The sequence below is a fragment of the Trachemys scripta genome, chromosome 4, assembly GCF_013100865.1.
Source record: "Trachemys scripta elegans isolate TJP31775 chromosome 4, CAS_Tse_1.0, whole genome shotgun sequence".
Taxonomy (NCBI): domain Eukaryota; kingdom Metazoa; phylum Chordata; order Testudines; family Emydidae; genus Trachemys; species Trachemys scripta.
Window position 1 is genome coordinate 121,711,327 of NC_048301.1, and position 21,430 is coordinate 121,732,756.

At 44.6% G+C, this 21,430-nt stretch overlaps 1 protein-coding gene across 1 annotated transcript in view; it reads right to left on the bottom strand.

Moving 5' to 3' along the window:
• LOC117876535 (complement component receptor 1-like protein) overlaps nt 1-21,430 on the bottom strand; it is a 208,582-nt gene that overhangs the window by 166,137 nt on the left and 21,015 nt on the right. Inside the window, exon 8 of the mRNA XM_034768797.1 lies at nt 3,789-4,058. Coding sequence (XP_034624688.1) covers nt 3,789-4,058 — 270 coding nt within the window. The remainder of the gene's footprint in view (nt 1-3,788; nt 4,059-21,430) is intronic.

Sequence of the window (21,430 nt, forward strand, 5' to 3'; positions counted from 1 at the left end):
GGAAGTTCAACTACATCTACTAGGGATAAACATTGTTAAATCAAAATCTTGGGATAACTTGCACCCGAGCATTCTAAAGAGTTGGCCAAGGAGATCTCTAGCCCACTGATTAACTTCTAATTAATCTTAGAGTACCAGGAAATTCAAGAAGAATGGAAGAGCACTAATCTTGAGCCAGTATTCAAAAAGGGCAAGCAAAATGACCTAGGTAAACTATACACTAATTAGCAGGATCTCACTCACAGGCATAATAATGTAAAGGGATTGTGGGATTCATCAATTCCAAGGGCAAATCTATTCTGACCTCTTGTGCAGTGTAGGGCCAAATTTTCCCAGTTCATAAGGAATTAAGAACAGAAATACAATACCTGACCTTGTTCTTTAAAGTTACAAATGTATTTGATAAATGTAACTGATGTAATATACCTAGACTTTTGTAAGCTGTTTGACTTAGTACCACACAATATTATAATTAAAAAATTAACACTTCAGTATCAATAGCACACAAATTAAATGGACTAAGAATTGGCTAACAGGGTGAGGTATACCTTTTATTGAACCAACTTCTGTTGGTGAGAAACTTTCAACCTTATACAGAGCTCGTCTTCAGGTTTGGAAGACATTTCCCAGACGAAGAATTGTGGCACATAAGCTCAAAAGCTCGTCTCTCACCAACAGAAGTTGGTCCAATAAATGATATAATTTCACCCACTTTGCCTCTCTAATATCCTGGGACTGACATGGCTACACCACCACTGCATAAAACAACTGGCTAACTGACATCTCAAAGAGCAGTCATCAGTGGGAATCATTATCAAACAAGCATGTTTCTAGTAGGATTCTGCAGGGATTGGTACTAGAGCTGATGCTTTCAATATTTTAATCAGTTGTCTGGAAGTATACAAAATCACTTGTGATAAAATTTGCAGATGACACAAAGATTGGGGGAGTGATAAATGAGGACAGGGTAGTCCTACAAAGCAATCTGGATCCCCTGGGTCCGTTCAAACAAAATGCATTCCAGTACTGTAGAATGCAAAATTATACATCTAGGCACAAGAAATGCAGGCCCTGCCGAGAGAACGGGGAAACTACGGTATATCCTGGGAAGCAGCAAGTCTGAAAAGGACTGAGGTAACAGCAGAGAATCAACTGAACATGAGCTCCCAGGGCGATCCTATGGCAAAGGGCTAATGAGATCCTTGATGTATTAACAGGGGAGCAGGAATAGGGAGGTGATAGCAATGCTGTATACAGCACTGCTGAGACCCATACTGGAATACTATACCCAGTTGTGGTGTCCACATTTTCAATATAGTGTTGAAAAATTGGAGATGGTGCAGAAAATAGCCACAAAAGTATTCATGGGCCTGAGAAAACGCTGTACAGTGAGAGACTTAAACAGCTCAGTCTGTTCAGCTTGTCAAGAGAGACTGTGAGGCAACTTGATTACAGCGACTAAGGACCTTCACAAGGAGAAGATACCAGGTATTAAAGGGCTTTTTAATCTAGCAGAGAAAAGCAGAACAAAAACCAGGAACTGGAAAGTGAAGCCAGACAAATTCAAAATGGAAATAAGGCAAGTGTTTAATAGTGAGGGTGACTAACCATGGGCACAAGTTACCAGAGGAAATGGCAGATTCTCAGTCTCTGCAAGTCTACAAATCAAGACTGGCTGTCCTTCTAGAAGGTATGCTTTAGTCAAATACAAGTTTTGGGGCTCAGTAAAGGGTTAACTTGGTGAAATGTAAAGAACCTGTGATGTAACAATCCCTTCTAACATTAAACTCTATGAAGTAACAGACTATTCACATGGGCAACATTAAGCACATATGTGTTTGCTGGACCAGGTTCTAAGTGTCTCATCCTTTTTTGAATCCTACCATGTTCTTGGCCTCCATTTTGTGGCAGAATGTTCCACAGGCTTGTTATGCATTTTGTAAATATTTGTTATTAGTTTTCTTGATACGTGAATCCTGATTTTATACAGCTACAAACTGCATGTTCCTCAGTCAAGCTCAGTGGAAGAGCTTTTCTTTGCTCCTACAAGAGTTATTTGTGATGCTCTCTCCCGCAGGAGACTTATTTCCACAAAGAATGAACTGTATCAAAAATTCACCATATCTATATGGAGTTCAATATAGACAGACAGTATCCATGCAAAGATAAAGTTAGTACAGTCATAAAAAGGGCTGGGAAAAATCTCTCAATGCAGACAAGGCATGTAAAAATTGTGACCTAATTACTAAAGCCTGATCAATTCAGCAAAACAAGTCCCGCTGAAGTCACTGGGACTTAAGAACACACTACGTGCTTTGCTGAATCAGGGCCTATGTATAAAGTATTTTCTCAAGAGGTTTCAGAGTAGCAGCTGTGTTAGTCTGTATCCGCAAAAAGAACAGGAGTACTTGTGGCACCTTAGAGACTAACAAATTTATTAGAGCATAAGCTTTCATCCGAAGACGTGGGCTGTAGTCCACGAAAGCTTATGCTCTAATAAATTTGTTAGTCTCTAAGGTGCCACAAGTACTCCTGTTCTTTTCTCAAGAGGGCAGGTCAGAGTAAGTGAGTCTAAGGCTATTCAAGAAAGTCCCATCAGTATTCAATACGACAAATTAAATCATAATTTAAAACATATGCACAAGAAGGCAGAGTTAAGGTTCATCAGCATCCAACTGTATATATCCTTACTAATTACTGTAGTACTGCATTTACTAGTGACTTCTGGCTGGCATATAGCCTATATATGCCTTGAGATGAGGAAACTTGCAAAAATCTTATTGTACTCTTAGCAATAAAGCCAAGAGAAGTATTCTCTAAGTTTTGTTATGAATTAGTATTTTGACCAAGTTTGTAACACACATTCAGTACTGGGTTTACTTTTAGTGAATTCACTATATTTCATTATCAGGGATAGAGCAACTACAATTTTTCAAAGACAGACACTTGTCACAAAGTTTTCTACTTTATTGTAACAGGTTTCAGAGTGGTAGCCATTTTAGTCTGTATCAGTAAAAAAAAAACCAATTAGGACTCCTTGTGGCACCTTAGAGACTAACAAATTTACTTAGGCATAAGCTTTCGTGGGCTAAAACCCACTTCATCAGATGCATGGAGTGGAAGATACAGTAGAGAGGTATAAATACACAGCATATGAAAAGATGGGAGTTGCCAATTCCTAACTACGTCAAGATGACTTGCACATCAATTGAAGTGGAAAAGCCACAAGACACTCACCCACACAAAACTCAGGGTCTACTGACCATGTTGACTTTGCAAGACATGTAACAAAAGGAGACTTTCCAGAGCCCAAAATGTATCCTGGGCGACAGGTGTATTTCAGTTGGGTCCCAGCGGGATAGGAATCGCTCACTCCCCCAGGCAGCTCAGCAAAACTCAGCCGAGGAGAAGACTCACAAAGGACCAACACAAGGCTAGGAGAGGTGCCGGGGGCCTACCCCAGGTGCCGGGGGTACTTCTCGCTGCCGCCCTGCTCGCCCCCTCCTGCCCCCCGCGGGCCGAGTCCGGCGCAGCCCGGGTTGGAGAAGGGGGGGGGGGAGGCGCTTGGGTCGGGCGGGGCCAGGCCCCGTGTGGGCAGAGCCCAGCCCCAGGGATGCTGAAGTGGCGGCCGCGCTTGAGCAATAGGCCGGGGAGGGCCCAGGGGAGCCGCTGCGGCTCCGCTCCCGGCCCGGCACCGATGGGGGGCGGGAGGGACTGAGGGGATTCCGTGCCCGGGCGCCCCGCCTCCCGTGGGCCCCCCTGTACCCGCTGCCGCGCCCCCCACTCACCGCGAGCCCCGGGCAGGGGCAGCAGCAGCAGCAGCGCCAGGAGCCCCCAGACGCCCGGCGGGCAGCGCGGAGCCGAGACCATGGCGGGGCCGGCGGGAGGAGTCACGCAGCGAAGGCGGCGGAGCGGACCCAGGACGATGCTGCTTCGACGACGCACCCGCGGGGACTGACTCAAGAAGCGGCCCCGGCGCCTGCCGTCAGCGGAGCCAGCACTGGGGGGCGGGGCCAGCAGCGGGGGGCGGGGTCTGCAGGCTGCGGGGCGGGGCCTGTGTCACTGCTCACACCGGGCGCTCGCTGCCTGTGCCGCGGGGCGGGGCTGCGGGGTCAGCCCAGAGATCGGCGCCCGCCGCGTGCTCCAGCCCCTGCACCCACCGCCCCCGCTCGGCCGCCGCCAGCAGCCGCCGCCGCTCCCCCGGGCTGCTCCGCCCCATCGCCTCTCACGGGCACGCACGGCCCGGCTGTGTCCCGTGGCGGGCCGGCGCCACTTCCCCCTGTCCCGGCGCTAGCGCCGAGGAGCCCCGGGGACAAGCGCTAGACCGCAACAAACCCACCTCAGCGCGCTTTGCTTTCCTAGAGGAGGAGTCGGGCAGCCCGGCCGAAATGCTGTTTGTTTAAATAAATATTGGCTTTGGCAGACTGGGCACACGCTACTTAATCCCCTACAAACATTGGTGCCACACCTCGAGATTGCGGCTGGCCAATACAAGGCAGCGGGTAGCTGATCAGATTTTGTATATCTAAACAAGCTCCTTCCCCCTTTGCTTCTAGCGAATGTAACGCCCAGGTTACACCACCAAGGAGCGAGTGGAAGAAAGGGACCGGCCTGGGTGATCGTGATTGAATCAGCACTGACGCATTTTCCCCCAACATCTCAGTGTCTGTCATGGAGGAATCAGGCTCTGATCTCAGCGCTGTGGCGCTTCCAAAGTGCTGGGGTTTGCTGCTAATCCGACACAAGGGGCGAAATCAGTAATTCTCTTTTGTACCGGTGACCCCCTTTCCCGCAGCAAGCCTCCGAGTGCAACTCCCCTTATACATTAAAAACTTTTTAAAATATTTAACACTATTATAAATGCTGCAGGCAAAGCGGGGGGGGGGGGGGGGACAGCTCAAAACCCCATGTATGAGAACCCCTGGGCTAAATCCAGAAATAATTTCTCAGTCTTTAATAGGACAAGAATCATTGACTGCAATAAGCAACAGAGGGTCCTGTGGCACCTTTAAGACTAACAGAATCTTAAAGGTGCCACAGGCCCCTCTGTTGCTTTTTACAGATTCAGACTAACACACCCCTCTGATAATTGACTGCAATGGGCGTTTAAAGAAGGATTGAGTAAAAGACAAATGTAACCTACCCACCTCCTGGGTGTGGTGTTCTCACCCATCTAGTGGTGCTGAGATCACTTAGAGAGAGATTACTGAGTCTGTTCTACAGATTTAGCTAAGAGCCATCAGGCTTTTAGCTCATGCACTAGAGGCTTGTGCACTAGTGAGGTCCCAGGTTCAATCCCACCCGCCAACAATTGGGGTCTGTTGGTGTTACACAAAGGAAGATTTGCCCCCCAATTTTTTATTTTTACTGTGTCTCTGCAAATGGAAAACACATTGTCACTGAGAACATGATATTTATGTCATCCACATGTGGGTTAGGTGCTTGTCTAAAATGCATCAGCCCTCTGCTGCCAGAGGCTTGACCCTTTGCAGCACTGCGGTTGGTTTCAGTGGGGCTCCATGCAACTACCGGGTCTGCTCACACAGTACAGTTTGCAGGAATTGTGCTTACATTTGTTTTATGTTTTAAATTTAAAAAAATACCATATTTTATACGTCTCCTTTCCACGAAACTCAGAGTGGGGTCGTTACTGTGATCTGGCCACAAAGGCTAGCCACATTTAGTCAGGCAAAGCGTACAGGGCCGGCTCTAGGCTTTTTGCTGACCCAAGCAAAAAAATGTTTGGCTCTCCCCCCCCAACTGCACCCTCCTGCCACCACATTCCTGGGTCACTGGTAACTTGCTCCCAGAGAGGATTATTCAGCAGGAATTTTGGATGTGCACAGAACACAGACAGGATTGGTTCCCATATGGTTACAGAACTGCAGTAAAGTGGAACAATTTTCAGCTTGTGTGATTGAAGGATATCTGGATGCATATTATAAGACTGTCCTACATAAATGAGGAAAAGTTTAGGTGCTTTTATTATTCCTTTGTTCCATTCTTTGTTTCTATGGGGAATTTGCCAATGCAATATTACTGTCTTCTTTTTAAACAAATAAAACTAAAACTAAAAGCAATGGCTGTTGAAAATAGCAATCCCAGTCCTAATAACCACTGGGAACCATTTCTTGCTCAATTTATTCTACTTTTTCTACAGCAAGTTACAGTGGATCAGTATATTTGATTTGGGGGAAATGAAGTAACAGCTGCTCAAATTGAGCGTGAGCACTCCTGAATTTTGAGAGTGTTCAAATCTGGAAGGCAGGTGCTAGATTCCCTTTCTGAATATTAGCTAAAACTGGAAAAGAAAAGTCAGTTTCTGCTTCCATGGCTCAGAAGTGTAAATCCTCCTTGTGACGTTGTGCAGTCTATATGGTTTTATAAAAACTTGATAATAAGTCAATATAATGTAACTGAGATAGTTTTAGAGAAAATACGGTAATAAGTGAATGTAAGTAACTGGGATATGCCTCATGCAAAAGGTCTCTTGTAAGGTATCATTACAAAGCTTATAATCTACTGAGTATGATCATCTGATTTGTATAAATGTACCACTCTTGTATCTAAAACTAGAAATATAAAATGTAACTCTGAGGGCCTATTGTAATTGTGTAAAGTGTGGACCATTAATGATGGTTTGGAATCTTGATGACTCCCATTGTCTGCAGATGGCTGTATTTACCTGTGAGCCTTCCTGTATATGTGTGTGCTGGCAAGTGAGTAATGAAGTCTTGCAGTGACATGTGATCATGTCACCTGAACTGGAATCCATCTTTAACCTGGTGCTTTTCCAGTGAGGGGGGGTGGAAACCCAGAGAGACAAAGAGTTCCCGCCTTATGCAAAAGATATATAAAGGGGGGAAGAGAAGAGAGAGGGGGAGAAGCCATCATGAAGAATCCCCTAGCTATCACCTGAGCTGCAACAAGAGCTGCACCAGGGGAAAGAATTGTGCCCAGGCCTGGAAGGTGTCCAGTCTGAGAAAAACTTACTGAAACATCTTGGAGGGTGAGATTATCTGTATTTAGTTTGATTAGACATAGATTTGCGCATTTTATTTTATTTTGCTTGGTGACTTACTTTGTTCTGTCTGTTACTACTTTGAACCACTTAAATCCTACTGTCTGTATTTAATAAAATCACTTTCTGTTTAGTAATTCACTCAGAGTATGTATTAATACCTGGGGGAGCAAACAACTGTGCATATCTCTCTATCAGTGTTATAGAGGGCAAACAATTTATGAGTTTGCCCTGCATAAACTTTATGCAGGGTAAAACGGATTTATCTGGGTTTAGACCCCATTGGGAGTTGGGCATCTGAGTGCTAAAGACAAGCACGCTACTGCTAGCTGTTTTCAGGTAAACTTGCAGCTTTGGGACAAGTGATTCAGACCCTGGGTCTGTGTCTGGAGCCAGACGGGAGTGTCTGGCTCAGCAAGACAGGGTGCTGGAGTCCTGAGCTGGCAGGGAAAACAGAAGCAGGGGTAGTCTTTGCACATCGGGTGGCAGCTCCCAAGGGGGTTTCTGTGATCTAACCCGTCACACTCCTACATGCCTGGTACTGTATCTAAAGCTGCCCAGGTCCTAGTAGAGCCTCCCCTCCCTTACTTTTCATTTTAAATTCTAGTGGGATCTCCCTTGCTAGGCTTCATATAGAGAGGTGCACTGTCCATTTAGTACACCCAATTCTTTCTTTGGGGGAGAGCCCAGGGCTGGGGCGGCAGGAGATGTGGGTGCGGGTGGGGGGAGAGCCCAGGGCTGGGGCAGCAGGGAAGTGCAGGTGGGGGCCAGAGTTGGGGCAGCAGAGAGTGCAGGCGGGGGAGAGTCCAGGGCTGGAGCAACATGGGGGGTGCGGGGGGAGCCCAGGGCTGGGGTGGGGGGGGGCAGCAAAAAACCTAGAGCTGGCTCTGTCCCTACCATTCACAGCAAGCTGCAGCATGAGGTTTCAGTTCCACACTCCTTCCCCCTCCTTTTCCTGTTAATTGCGGCCGAGGGAATGCTGGGAAATGTAGTTCTTTCCCTGCTCCAGGACTAGCTCTATAGGCAGGGAGCTAACCAACAAACTACAGCTCCCAGGGCCCCCTGTTGGTTCTCAACTCCGATGCCGGATTCTTGCGCCCCTGCAAATTTGCTGCCCCAAGCAACTGCTTGCTTTGCTGGTGCCTAGAGCCGGCCCTGAAAGCGTAACCTGGTAATTGTGAAATAAGGAGAAATGGAGTCTGTTCACAGTTAGGGCACCTGTTCCCTTTATTTCTAACTCACAGAGGGAGCTGCTGGTGACCCCTGTATGAGGGTGGCGATGTCTTTCTATTACAAAAGAGTCTTGTGAAGTTAGATTTTCTCAACCATCGCCATTGTTTGCAGCAGCCCGTTGAAATTCAGCAGGCAGAAAGCGCTCAGGGTAGAGACGTGCCTTTTTTTGTGTCCCTGCCCAGGCAATTCCATACATGGTTGGCTGAGATATCAACTTAAAAAAAAAAATCACCAGTTCCCTTCGCTCACTTGCAGTTCAAGAAAAATGTTGGCAGCCTGCCAAAAAAACCCACAAATCTTAAGTCCTTCTCTATGCCACTACAGCAGCAAGACGCTTCACTAGGAGTGCCTGGGAGCTGCAATGGGGTTGTGGCAAACAGTGGGTCTGGGGCCCCAACCAGCCCCCATAGATAGCACATGGTTCGTGGTAGAGCATCTCCCACTCTGGGGGGCACCACACTAGGCAGGAGTAGACATAGGTGAGGAAGCCAGGCCTGGGCTCTTCCCTATTTCAGCTGTAAGGCCTCACCAGTTCTGGAGGGAGAAAATACTGGCTACAAATTTATGTAATTAGCTACCACTAGAACTACAGAGCTATCTGTGCTCAAGTGTCAGAAATTGCTAGTTCATATCCTGCTGATGAGCTAAATAAGGGGTTGTTATAGTTGCATGCAATAAAATTTTCAAAAATACTAGGAAATTGTATTCAGTAAGAACTCCTGCAGCATATAGGGACTGCAAAGGGAATGGTGTAGTCCGCACAGGAATTCCCCCAGTGCAGGGAAAGCATATGCTGGCATATACAGCCTGAAAGCTGCCTCTCACACGGCCCCTGGTGTAGGGTACTGCCAAAGGCATGAAGAGAAGTGGCCAGAGCACTTCATGCTTTGGAATTCTTGGCTGCAGGGGAACCCATTGGCAGCGGCAGTGGGAAAGCTGCTGAGGGTTACGTGGGGGTTGTGACTATTTCAGAAACAGGTGGGACTTGTGTGGGCGCATAGTACTGTAACATACACAGGAGGCTGCACATGCCCTCAGAGCCTGAGAAGCCCGGAAGCGGACAGGTGTGAAGGGGGCTTAAAGCCCCGACGTCCTGATCAACGCCTTGTGTGCCACACCTCTTGTGAGCAGCAGCAGCACAGAGTCTTGCTCATAGCTTTCAGTTGCAGCACTTCCTGTCAGTGAAGGTTTGAACTGTTAGTGGTCATGACAAGGCATTTCTGTTCTGGCTCTGAACACTCACATTCTACATTAGTGACTCTCAACCTTACCAGACTACTGTACCCCTTTCAGGAGTCTGATTTTGTCTTACATACCCCCACTTTTCACCTCACTCACTACTTGCTTACAAAATCAGACAAAAATGTAAGGGTGTCACAACACACTATTACTGAAAAATTGCTGACTTTCTCATTTTACCATATAATTGTAATATAAATCAATTAGAATATAAATATTTTATTTACATATCCGTGTATAGTATACAGAGAAATAGAAACAAGTTATTGTCTGTATGAAATTTTAGTTTGTTCTGACTTCGCTAGTGCTTTTTATGTAGCCTGTTGTAAAATTAGGCAACTATCTAGATGAGTTCATGTACACCCTGGAAGACCTCTGTGTACCCCCAGGGGTATGCATACCCCGGTTGAGAACCACTGTTCTACATCATTTAGGAGAAAACGTACATTGAGGTGCCAAAGTAGCTTTTAGCTTTCCACAAAGGTATGTACACAGTCTGCTCCCAGGGCCACCCAGAAGATTCAGGGGGCCTGGGGCAAAGTGGGGAAGCTGCGGTGCTTGTACTTACCTGGCGGTGGTCCAGGTCTTCGGCAGCATTTCGGCAGCGGGGGGGGGGGGGGTTCAGTCGCTCTGCGTCTTCAGCAGCACTGAAGGATCCGCTGCCGAAATGCCGCTGAAGACTCGGAGCGACTGAAGGGTCCCTCGCCGCCGAAATGCTGCCGAAGATCTGGACCGCTGCCGGGCCAGGGCTCGCGGGGCCTGGGGCAAATTGCCCCACTTGCCCCCCCTCTGGGCGCCCCTGCTGCTCCCTCCCCTCTCACACATTCCTAACACAGCCAAGTTCATGAAAGAGAATTCCATGCGTAAAATATTCACCAATCAGTCATTTTGAGCACCAGGAAGTTGATACTTTTTCTTTATATTTCTAGTTAGTTTTAATAAGGAACTTGGAATTCCATCGGCATTGAGGGTGTTCGGGGTCAGACTCTCAAGGATTGTCTACATTAGAAAGTTGTGCCAATTTAACTATATCAGCACAGGTAGAGTCCCATAGTGCAGACTCAGTTATATCAGTACAAAGGTGTTTGCTTATAGCAGTAGAGCAAATCTCGTATGGGCAAGAGAATAAGTTATGCCACTGTAACGGCATCCATATTAGAGCTTTTACCAGTGTAACTATTCTGCTAACACATCACACATCTAATGGAAATAGCTAGACCAGTCAAACTTTGGACCAAACTGTAGTGCAATGTACACCTAGGGATTGGTGATGAGGCCAGTTGCCCTGAGTGCCAATTTCCAGGCAATTTCCTGCCCCTCTCTCTCTCTCCTTAAATTTGTATCTATGGCCTTTCACATAAAAATACATATTTCCAAAGCCACCATACAAGAGGGAGATACTTGGACCATAATGGCCTTAGTTTATTGACCATTGGGGCAGACTGCAAGGCTCTTTTTCCCTAGCTAGAAGTAGTTTTGGGACTGTTTTCAGAGTTCCAACCTTCTTAACATCAGTTTTTACCACTGCATAGCAAAGAAACACCTGGAAGCAGGAGAGAAATTCATCTTAGTTCACTGAACTCCTCCTAGCTGCAGTCTAGTGCATAGGACCAAAATTTAGTTGTTTAAAACAAATACATGGATGGGCCCCTGGTCTGCCCCATTATGTGGGGAGCCCCATCGGGAGCAGGGATGTTGTGTGAGGGCCAGGGGAATAGGTGGGGATGCGGAGGGAACCAGGATGGGGAGCATGTATATTCCTTTTTGATGTCTCCCCTGCTCTAGGGGGAGAGCTGCCTCTGTCTGACAAAGCCTGTGTTATGAATGCCAGGATCTTCTGCAGAAGTAACTCTGTGGTATCTCGCCTTGTCAGTTCACACCCTAACGGGAAGTGAGGGTGGGGGAAGGACTGCAGCTGTAGTTAACGCCATAGCATTGATCTCAGCTCTGAGCAGTGGGGTCTCCATCCTCTGACAGCGATCCCGCGGGAGTCTGGCTAGACAGAACTGAGTCAACTTCTGACACATGTTATGAAAATCCCTCCACGCTAGTAAAGCTACTTATCTGCAAGAGGAAAGGAGAGAACTTCTTTCTGTTCTGTAACCAGCTAGCGATTAGATGAGAGCACAGGGCTAGATCTCAATATCACTTTTAAATAGTTAATGAGACAGTTTCTATTAACAGGTATGGAAATAATATCAGGATGCTGGAGTCTTTATTCAGTATCCCTTTTATTTAGGAAAAAGGCCTATTCCAAATAAGACATGGTAAATAACACAGATATCTTCAATTATAGTATTTTCAACAGTTGTAAATATTTCTTATTGCTAAATAAAACTCAATGCAGCTTGCAGTCACAAAAAAGGGTGTAAATAACATTGTCATCTGTTTTATAAGATTTAAAGATTTAAAAAGTGTTTGATTATAAACACCCTCTCTCAGCAGCAGTGAGAGACATTTCCTGAATATAAAAAAGCTTATATTAAGATCTACAAAGACAGCTTTTGACAACTAACATATAAAAATAATAGGGGGTAGCCGTGTTAGTCTGTATCTACAAAAACAACAAAGAGTCTGGTGGCACCTTAAAGACTAACAGATTTATTTGGGCATAAGCTTTCGTGAGTAAAAACCTCACTTCTTTCGGATGCACCGTGCGAATCAGATGTTTTGAGGCAAGCCTGGGAGGGAGGGGGGAGAATCGGAGCGGCGGCGGCGCGCACAGGGGAGCAGGCGGAGCGGAGGTGAGCTGCGGCAGTGGGGGGCGCAGGAAGGGCTGCAGGAAGTAACCATGGGAGGACGGGGGCAGAGGAACCGCTCTAAGGTGCCACAAGGACTCCCGTTGTTTTTACTGATACAGACTAACAGGGCTACTCCTCTGAAACCTATCAATGTCAAACACATTCAGTATATTCCATTGATATCACAGATAGCAGTGAATGATCAGTCAGGAAAGGTAACAGTGACAAACCATTTTTAACAGGAACAGCAAAGTGAAATGAGCTAGAGATTGATCCCTCTATTTAACCACATTTACTTCTTACACTTCAAAGGCTTAAAAAAATTAGCCCATGGGGCTGCTTGTGGAGTGAAGTATTACTCAATCTGAGTAAGGGTGACAGGATTGGACCCAGAAGAGTGGGGTAGGTAGTGCACAAAATGATTGGTAAAGAGTGGCCTCTAGTGGTAGATGGGCACATAGAAAAGATCACATTGCCTACCTTCATCCAGGACAGCACAGGAAAGCAGCCGTGATGAGAAGTCAGAGGCTGTGGGTCAAATTCAACTCAGTCTCTGCAATTAGAGAGACTGCCTGGGTGTGCGGGCACGTGGCAATGGGATGCTGCAGAGTACAGGTGAGACAAGCAGCCAGAACCCCCCAAAACAGAGCTAAGCAGCCAGAGACGGAGCTTGGATGTGCTGAGTCAGTGCAACTTCTGGGCTGATCTCCTAAGGATCCCTGGGGTGGATTTAAATTGCTTCCTGCTCCCTGACACCACTAGCTCTCCCAACAGCAAGTCACCCCTGCCCCGCTCTGAGCTCAGTAGTGCTCACAAGTCCAAGGAGACAGAAGCTTCCCGCACCCGCAAAGGCTGAGTCTGCAGGTTATTTCTCTGCTGTTGTTCTTTTTCCATTCGCTGCTCCTGGCTTTATACAGCTAAGGGTTCTCACTGGAGGAGACGGCAGCACTGTTACATTTCTGGCATAGGGACAGTCACAAGTGACGTTATTCTCAGAGCAGCACTATGCTATCCCTTCCTGAGCAAAGCCTCCACTGCAGCAATGATTTCTGAGACAGAATCATTTACCAGCCATCTTTCCTCCTTATCCTATTGGCCAAATTAATCCCTGCTGTTACCCCAGGAATGTAGCTGAATCTGTGACCCCCGTGGGTCCATCAACAGTGGTAAAAAAAAAAAAAAAAAACCTAGAAACTGGCATGCCCCCCTTATTCCACAGGACAAGCTTCCCTTCCACCACCTTGCCAGTTCAATTCAACCCGGACCACTCTAGGTGTGACGGGAAGAGTCAGACTCCATGGGCTCACTCAGACTAATCACTGGGCTATAGGAGGAGGAGGAATTAGTTCTTCACTCTCAGTGAAACGATCCTTTAAACACGCTGGGCATCTCCCTGCCTTACAGCCAAAGGGACAAAGTTTTAAAAACAATCAGCAGCTATTACAACTGGATTTTATTGTAGCCCTGAAGAGCAGGAATACTTACTTGATCACGAGGTGTAGGTTAGAGAACACCCCTATTGTTTATTGGGGAAATGGCTCTGATGATTGCTTCTCTACACTTCAGGTTGCTATCATCTACTCCTAATGTGTGTGTGGCTGAGTAGAGCTATAGAAGTGCCATGGGTGACAGCAGATTTCAAAAATAGCTCTGTTCAGTTTGGCAAGGCTGAGTGTCCCTAAAAGGAAGCATCCTGCTGACCTTGTAATTGAGCAGACAAGACAGACAAGGCTTTTTTCAGCCCCTACACATGTTTAGAGTGGTTCAGGAATTTATTAACATCACTGCTCTTAAGGTGTGGGGAAATCAGGCATTTAAATACCCATTCACCACTTTGAATGTGTACGTTTTGATGCATTAAAGTTAAATGTAAACAGTAAGTTAGTCTTGAGTTTCTTTTGCATAGGAGCTAAAGCTCATATCAACTGATAATTTGCTTCCATGCTACTTGGTTAACCTACCTGAGGAAAACCAAATCTCAACTCAATCCTTCACTATCACTATAACCTCTAAAACCTGTGTGAGGACTTGAAATCCCTAGTTTATCATCGAGTGGAAAATGAAATTTGTGAAATTCAAGGGGAAAGAACAAAAAAATCCTAAAAAATGGTGCCTAGGAAGGAAATCTGATCCCTGATTTACTGCCTATTCCGAGTTATTAGCTGTATTAGCAAGTTCTATGAAATCAGTAAGAATGAGCCTGTGTGTAGTGTAATTATATAAACTGCATCCAAAGGGGAGACAGTTTAATCACAATATGGATCACAGGTCTCACTAGTCATTGTGACTTTAGCTCCTGCTTCAGTTTCTCAATCTCCAGATACAGTTTCTGCTGTATTACTGTTTGTAATAGGGAAGTTTTCCTCCTGTTGTGATTTTTACCCTCCAAATTTACTTTTTGCATGGAGCAACTGCTATAAAAGGAAGAAAGCTTTTTTTAAAAATAAGAGATGGGTGTAGTGAGGGATAATTTGTTTTGTTTTCAGATAAATATGGTTTTTCACCATATGGTGTATCAGTGGCACATGTCCCTACCCAATCACAAAGACCTCATGAAGTTAAGTCTTTGCTTCATTAAATCAAAGCATGGTTACTACTATCCTTTATATTAGAAATTGGACAGGGTGCATCAAGAAACTTACTAAGTGATACTTACACTTTGGTAATGATGTCCAGCTGCTGTCCGCTAAACAGGTAATACTAAATCTGTCTTTTGCAGGCAGGTGGGAATGGCTTGAAAACTGGTACCCAGGAGAGCATTTGAAAGGAATGGTTTCATTCACAATGTACCCCATTTTTTCATCCAATGCATTGACCATGCTTCCATTTTGCATCTCTGGCTTTGGACACCCAACTGAAAAGAAAATGCAGAAGAGAAGGTAGTTCACTGAGAGGAGCAGATACACTGTGAATGCTGGTTATTGCTCGAAATGGAAGAGAACAGATACACCCAAGACCCTTTACCCACAGTTTATTTCACTGCTGTTGTTCTGGTTTATAAACAACCCATAAAATCAGCTACCCTGTGAATCTCTCTCTCAATAGAGAAAGAGGGTCTGATTGAGTGTGGAGCCAACCATGAAGTGAATTGGAATAGCAGGTGTTCAACACCTTTCAGGGTTCAGCTCAGAGCAAGTATCAAGCGATCCAATCAACACCTTCAATGAGGCATTCGATTCCAGGCCCACCATTCTACAAAACCAAGACCTAAAGAAAAGCATTTGAGTTAAACACAGAAATCCCATCTAGTATTTTATTGACTGGCATTTCGTGGAGGTGTCACCAGCTGGGGCAGCAGAGCACAGGTGGTTTTGGGGATCGTTAACATGCAGTTTGTTCCTGTGCACACTTGTGGTAAAAACCTCTTCCCTTTATTGCAGTCGGACTCCTCTGCAGCAAGGGACAAGTGCACGCAAGTCAATGGAATCACCTGGGATTTCACTGGTGGAATGAAGAGCAGAACTTGCTCCTTAACAGTATCTTACACTCCTATAGTGACTTTCATCTTGAAGGATCCCAGGGGGCTTTTCTAGATACTACACGGATTTGCACTTTACAGGAGCCCCTTCCCCACTGAAATGCAGCCTCTTCTAGGGCAGGGCACAGAATCCAAGCAGACAGGGGTTCATGTTAAGTCTGGGACAAGGAACAACCAAAGCTAGTGCACTTATGGCAGCTGACCTATTTCCCAGGCAACTCACACTGAAAACCCTGCCACACAGGAACAGCAGACTAAAGCTTAACCTCTTACTAGAATTTTTCCTTAAAAAAAAAAAAAGTTTCTTCCTGCCCTGGATTTTCAATGATGTTGGGACAACTGGCAGGTTATTCCCACTTTTTGGAGTCAGGCTGTTTCACAAACTCCCTGATGTTACATCCAGACGGCACCAGATACTTCAAGAGATGATACCAGGAGAGCTGAGTTGGGAAACCAGAAACCTGGAGACGGGTGACAGGCTGACCATATCCTGGACAAACCGTATGGAATTAAGATTAATTTAATTCAATGACGTTTAATCTTATTGAATTAGGGTTAATACCTTTTGGGTCCATTGTATTTAAATGCAATTGTGAATGTGTAGTGGCATTGCATGTACCTTCTCTAGAGGAAGGGGGATGCTAGTGTACTTCCTCGGTTATCAGCCTTTGAAGTCAGCCCCCAGAGAGGTGGATATATTAGTTTAAACTGGAGTCTCCAGGGACTGACAAAGAAAGCGTTTTTGGATAGATAGCTTGTTTTTGTTTTTTTTTTTTTAAAAACAACCTCAGGGCTTTCTTCCTCATCCAGCAAATGGATAGGACCCCTTGTCCATGGAGGGCCCCAATCCTTTAGAAAGGGTTGGAAGGATCAGGTGCTTGTTCTGAGCTAGAGCTGTGAGGAATTAAGAACCAGAAGGAATCCCCCTTGGGTGGGAGATGAAGGACTGTGCCTGCCAGAATGCAGAGACGTGGTGGGGTTAAATCTGGGAAGCTTATTAGCATGCATGTTGTTCTCTCTGTAATGCTTTTTAAACTTAAAAATAAGGTAGACCTGCATAGGAAGAACTGTGCGGTATGTATAACTGTAGCAATTATACCTGTTAAAAACCCTCTGAAGAGAAAGCAAGCAGGTGTCCCTGGGCAACCTGTCTGTGCTGGGAAATATATGGTGAAAGGAGGGTACTGTGCTGCCTGTAGATACTCCAGTCAGAAGGGACAGAGACACAGGTCTTCATCCAATAGGCAACAGCTGAGGTGCTCTAACCTTTATACCTTCACCTACATGGTGCGAGGGCATCCAGGGAACAGACACCACCCCAGTGGACACTGCTACTCAAAAGATCCTGTCTTGCACACATGGGGCTCATGCACTCCACAAGTGCAATCTGTGTAGATAATCACTCAAACAACATTTAACATCAATTACACTGCAGCATCTCCAGTCGTGGACTGTTCTTAAAACCATTAAAGTGAGCTTACATTCACATTCCTGCTTTTGGGAGCTTTATATTACACAGTGAAGTTAGCAACCCACCAAACCATGCCTCTAAAAGCCTCAATCCCAGTTGTTAAGATGGGCAGCCATCAAGAATAAGCCCAAGATGGTGGAGCTGCTTGGATACCAACTATATAAACATAGTTAGCTAAATACAGTGTGTGAATGAACACGGCCCTGCAGTCACCAACATGAGGATTGCACAATGACCTTTATTCCCCCAAAGAAGTATGAGCCTTCACTGCCAAGGAGCCCTCCCAGAGAGTTCTGAAAAAGAGGGTTGCCAAACAATCTTGGTTATATGTCTTCTCCTTCCCTTTTCCCCTTCCCTCTCCCCCCCTTCAGCACTCAAATAGCAGGGCACTGGCATAAAAGCAAAACCTTAGTTTAAGAGTTTTGTTCTACTTAAAGTCAACTATCAGAGGGGTAGCCGTGTTAGTCTGAATCTGTAAAAAGCAAGAGGGTCCTGTGGCACCTTTAACACTAACAGAAGTATTGGGAGCATAAGCTTTCGTGGGTAAGAACCTCACTTCTTCAAATGCAAGTAATGGAAATTTCCAGAGGCAGGTATAAATCAGTATGGAGATGACAAGGTTAGTTCAATCAGGGAGGGTGAGGTGCTCTGCTAGCAGTTGAGGTGTGAACACCAAGGGAGGAGAAACTGCTTCTGTAGTTGGATAGCCAGAGTCTTTGTTTAATCCTGATCTGATGGTGTCAAATTTGCAAATGAACTGGAGCTCAGCAGTTTCTCTTTGTATGGAAAGTTGTGAGCAGAATCACTATGCTACAGAACAGAGTCAGGTAGCTAATATGACTCACATCAACTCCCCTTCATCTCAAGTCAGCTCCCAACAACTTTCAATAGGATTTTTCCTCCTTAACTCACTTAGGCTCTTGAAAATACCATTGTGTTTAAAATGCCAGTAGCACCCACTGGCCCATCTACACTAAGCTTCCCAATGCTACCACCATTGGTAGTCTTGTGTACACTGAGGGGTGGTCTACACTAATGCTGTAAGTCAATCTGAGTTATGCAAGTTACGTAACTGAAGTTGACTTAACTTAGGTTGACTTACAGTGGTGTCTACACCGCGCTGCATTGATGGAAACACTTTCCTGTTGATGTCTGTACTCCACCTCCCTGAGAGGCAGAAGCTGTGTCAACAGGAGAGTCCTTTTCCATCAACTTAGTGTCTTCACTGGACCCAGTAAAATCGACACCGCTGCATCAATTGCAGCAGTGCCGATTTAGCCGGTAGTATAGACATGGCCTGAGCCTTTGTCCTGCTTTCATCACTAGTGGTCTGACACCAATATAGCTCCATCAGTGCTCAGCCATAGTGTAGATAGGAAAACTGCTATAAACTGCAGTTTGCACTAGTGCAGCTTACACCTACCCATGCTTGAAAACATAAGCTGCACTAGTGCAAAACAAGGCTTGATAGAGGAAACCTGATGCTATGCTGGGGATTTGAACTGCTAACTGAAAATCAGGACACATCCCCACTGTAGCTATGACCTTAGCAACAGTGGGAAATTAAAACATCTAAATCCAGCCACATCCTTCAGGTAATCTGAGCAAAGGCAAAGCATCATTAAACGTCTTTGCAGTTTCTAATGAGTATCAGAAATCTGTTTCTATCACATAGATCCTAATCCTATTGTAACGCAGGCAGGATCGGACTGACTGCCTGTTAGCTAAGGCTGTGGACCAGACTCATTTTAGGTCTCTAAGTGGTCTTGGTGCCACTAGATGGGACAGACCACCACACCCAGGAGATGTGTGGGTTATACTATCACGCTAGCATTCAGTTTGAATAGTATTTTGTAGTACATGGCAGTGCGTTGTTACAAGGCTGACAAAGTGCTACCCCTTGCTAGAAAGATCCATGCCCTAGGAAATCAGATTTTTTTGGGGTGGGAGTGGGGTGCAAAAAGTAGTACTAGTTTCATCTGCTCTGGAAAGCAGTTAGTGACCAGATCACAATAAAGGAGTAGATTTCAACCACATTTTTACATCGCTTTTGAGAGTCAGGATGCTATAGTTTCTACAATATTCCTTTTATTCAGAGAAAAGGCTTAAGTACAACACAGAAATTCCAGTTTTTTCATTTGATAGATATGCAGATTGCCAAGTAAAATTCTGTACAACTTGTATAAATACAAATGATATGTTTTCAGTGATAGTGACAAAACAGCATTTGGTGATGCACACCTTCTCAGAGCAGAGAATTATTTCCTGAATGGAATAAGCTTGCTTTAAATGCTACCAAACTTATTTTCAGCTACTGAAATATAAAAATAAAGACATTTCATTTAGGCACGGAATCATAGAAGAATTTGCTCACAAGTATAACCATTTTATTGCTTACTTATCAGAAAGTGCTCATAAGGAAACTGAGGTAATTTATTTTGGCTCTCAATACTGGCTTAAAAATTTGATAGTGTGGATTCTGAACACCTGAGTCAGACAGACATCCGCACACTTCACTCTGGGATGCCACACTGAGGACACACTAAATATAAGACTTGGGGTAAGAATAGTTTGGGGTTGTTTTTTGTTATTGTTGTTTCTGGAGTTTTTTGGACATGAGAGCAAAGGAACACTGATTATTCTGGAGATTTGAATTAAAAACGGAGGATACATTTGAATTAACAAAAGCCTACAGCAGTTCAATGAGTATCTTTGGCACCATTAATCTGTATTTTAAAAGGGATAATAAGTACTTCAAGATCGAAACCTCCAAATAGGAATCTCAAAAGGCTCTTGCTCGCAACAGCAAAATCCACAACCCCGAATACAATTGTAGTGGGAGGACTCTGGGATCACGAGAGACGTTTAATGCTATCATATGAGGTTTCCCTCAATTTTTCCATTTTCTTCCAATATGTTCACTGTCTGACGAACAAGTTAGTCATCAGCACTGCCAGAATGACAGGCATCTTTCCTGCAAAACCAAAATAAAGAAAGTTAAAACCAAAGTAAAAATGCACAATATCTTGACTTCACTCCAGATGTTTAGGATAACGAGATTTTTCATTTTATGTTCTGTCTGAAAGATTTGTTTTGTTAATTTTAGAGAGTTACATTAACACAATTATAAACTAATTTCCAATTAAAGCAGAGTTCATGCTGTTTCTTCTCAGAGGCCATGTCCAAAACAGAAAAGAGGCAGAAAAAAAATTCATGAGGTTTAATCTGTAATCAAAGTTAGCAAACAGTGATAAGTTAGGTATTACATATCCTAAATACAGGAGAACTGGACTATCTATGCTCCCTCCCCGCAACGCTCAACTGTTTGAGCACTGGAAAGGCGAGGGGGTCATCTATAACATAACACTGTTTTAGGACATATTAGTTTCTTCCACTGACTAATCATGTTATAGAAGAATCTTATTCAACTGTACACCTCAAGAATACTATGTAGAGTACTGTTGAAGAGTCAACAGAACTTTTGTAGCACTGTCAGGGCCTAGGGTTTCACAGTGAATCCACAATGAAACACCACCACCACCTGAGCTCTTCAGCAGAGATTTGTTTAGCATTTCCTGCCTGCTGTATATAAGCTCCACATATACAATTATATCAACTAAAACTTGTAGCATATAGACTTTATATTACTCCTCCTCTACTGAACGAAGTCTCATATTAAGGATATAATCACAACCTTACACCAGAAATGAAAATCCAACATGGGCTTTGTATCATTAATATTCTTCTGGAGAAAATATTTGTTCTTATATTATCAAAATGGTAATATACTGAAGTAACGTTTAGATATTAAGACAGAGCTGTTATGATAAGTAACATCACAAGATAAGGCACACCATGCATTCATAACTGCTGTAGTTGACAAAATGGTTACATAGAAATGGAGAATTTAGTAGATATTCACGTGTCGCATTCAACATCTCTGTTCAGGCCACAGAAGAAAGGTAACCTAAGGAAGTAATTTATAGTCTCAATTTGATATGCTGCATAGTTGTATTATGTTCTTGCAGATAATGGTTCATCAGAACCTCACCATCTTTTCACATTGAAGTAAATATTTTCTGTACAACCCCTTTCAAGACCCAAGTTAGGTTTTTCCCCCACGTTCCTGTAGATCACTGAAGTGCTGATTTGCATCATATGGGCTGAACAGCAGGAAAGGAGAGAAACTAATTCAATGAAGTATGACTCCAGAATTCAAGAGTAAAAATCAAAGTTGCTTTTGCTTC